Source organism: Cariama cristata, unplaced genomic scaffold, assembly GCF_000690535.1.
Source record: "Cariama cristata isolate BGI_N322 unplaced genomic scaffold, ASM69053v1 scaffold12576, whole genome shotgun sequence".
Taxonomy (NCBI): domain Eukaryota; kingdom Metazoa; phylum Chordata; class Aves; order Cariamiformes; family Cariamidae; genus Cariama; species Cariama cristata.
Window position 1 is genome coordinate 7,281 of NW_009621613.1, and position 2,325 is coordinate 9,605.

At 38.1% G+C, this 2,325-nt stretch overlaps 1 protein-coding gene across 1 annotated transcript in view; it reads left to right on the top strand.

Moving 5' to 3' along the window:
• Positions 1-508: 508 nt before the first annotated feature.
• The window catches only part of LOC104163144 (ubiquitin thioesterase ZRANB1-like), a gene marked incomplete at its 5' end in the record, with an annotated part of 17,422 nt that continues 15,605 nt past the window's right edge, over positions 509-2,325 (top strand). Inside the window, 2 exon segments of the mRNA XM_009702044.1 lie at positions 509-696; positions 2,302-2,325. Of these exon segments, the coding sequence (XP_009700346.1) occupies positions 509-696; positions 2,302-2,325 (212 nt within the window).

Below are 2,325 nucleotides of genomic sequence, written 5' to 3' on the forward strand. Positions count from 1 at the left end.
AAACTGTATTTGGAAAAAAACCCAGACATTTATTCCAGAAATTTTTTAATAGATCTACTTCTTAGATCCAGTAGTTTCTTTTTAAAATAAGTTAGAAGGGAAGATATAATAATCAAACTAATCTCTGTACTATGAATGACTGACTTTCCCTCAGTACTGCTGATCAAATGAACCGCTAGTGAGTATGTTACGTTAGGTATTTCATCAAGGGTCCTCAGCACCACTTCATAGCTGGCTTTTGATCTGCCATATCTTCCAACTGGTTTGAATAGTGGAAATGGTCTAGGAGGTAAGTGTAAATATTTTCTAGTCTTCTGTATAAAAAAAAATGAAATAAAAATTTGCAAGTTTCTTGCTATGGAGCTGGTCTTCTTATGTTAGGTCTGTATCAGAATAGGTAAACTGTGTTAAATAAGATAGCTTGATCCAGAATGGCTCATTCACTAGCTAAAATGAATTGTATTTTTTTTTTTTGTGTGGTGTGGTTTTCTTTTTTTTCCCCCTTCAGGAGTCGTAGAAGGGGATTTAGCTGCTGTTGAAGCTTACAAGTCATCAGGAGGAGATATTGCCCGCCAGCTTACCGCAGATGAAGTACGCCTGCTAAATCGCCCATCTGCTTTTGACGTTGGGTACACGCTTGTACATCTGGCGATACGCTTTCAGAGACAAGATATGCTAGCAATTTTGCTTACGGAGGTGAGTTGCTTTGGCCCTTGCGTAGATTGAATAGGAACCTTATGTAACTGCGTCATTGTGTGCAGGCAGTGACTTGTAACTTTATTTGGTAGAAGATAGAGGCTAGTACTGCTAGAATACATGAATTGGCGCTTTGTGCCTTCGTTGATGTTTCTCCTTAAGAAGCGAGTTTACTTTCGAGACTATATGTATGTGGTGGTCTTGAGGATGTTCAGTTTTCTCATTAATGAGCAGTCTTGGCACACGTTCTGACCTTACGGGCAGTGGAAGTGAGCTATTGTGATGCTTCCTGTGCTTTGGGTGGGGGAGAGGAAATGCTCTAAAAGCAAAACACTGAGATCAGTGACAGCATAGTTTTTTCTAAGTTTTGTTAATGAATAAGTCTACCTGGTCTTTCTTGCCTGGTTTTCTTGGGAGCTTCTCTTCCAGAGAGGAAAATTTCTTGCTTTGCAAAATTGCCGCATTTTTTCTACTCTTTGCCCATTTTATAGGGGTTCCTCTCTGTGGTTTCCTTGCTCTTGCATGTTCCATTTCTTTGTATATTTTTGTACAGTCCACCTCACTTCTGGTGATCTTTGCCCCCCTCCATCTTCCGTAAGTCTGTTGGTGGTGGTTTTTTTGTGGATGGTTTTTTTTTTGTCTGTTTTATTCATCTCAGTCTTCTGGTTCCTCACCTGATCAATTTTTATTCTACCGCCTTCCCTCTTTTGATGCTTAATGCAATTCTGAAAGTCTGTGTTCCTGAGAAAAGTAGCGTGCCTGAGAAGCGCATAAGAATGATGGAATGCGTAGACTTGAGTAGTTAAAAAGAGCAGATGAAGCAAGACAAATGTAGCTAAAGCCTCGAGTATATATTTATATATGGCTAACGATCAGTAGTTTTGTGCTGCTTAAATAGCTACGTGGGTGGAGTTATAAGTTTAAAACCAAGTTAATTTGCTGAAATACTGTCTTACAGATTTTTCTGTTTGGTTTTGTTTCAGTTTCTAGGAATACTTAATCAACATACCATTTGTGAAAATGCTTAGTAGTGTTTCAGCCACAGTGATACTTCCCTTTGCTAGGATATTAGCTAGTGAAAATGTGTGTCTTAAAGTTTTTTTTTTTTATCCATCCAGCGTCATCCCTGTGTCACTTGCCCTGTATCGAGTGAGTTCCTGCTGCCAGTGATGATTAGAATCTGGAGAAATTTAATTATCTTAGTTTATTAGTTTTGGGGGGGATTCTTTGTAGGAAACTGTCTTGTGCTGTGGTAATGAAGTTCTTTGTTAAATGTAGATTGGGCTCATGAATAAGATTTGAGGTATATTTCCTATTGTTATGTAGCTCTTACATATTTTTTTGTTTTCCTGCTGGAAGTGGTCACCTGTTAATTCACTTCTTTGATTTAACGAGGTTTTTAACCAGCTTTATGTTATCAGCTACATGACAAATGAGACATTAATTCATTGAGAGTCACTAAACATTTAATCTTGCAGGATACCAATGTTTATACTTCTGTTGCATGACTTGCTAACAAAATACTGTGCACTTGTGGTTATCACTCCTAAGTCTTAGTATTTAACTAGAAATAATACTGAGTGCAGTAACTGTGTTGTGTTACAGGTATCACAACATGCGGCGAAGTGC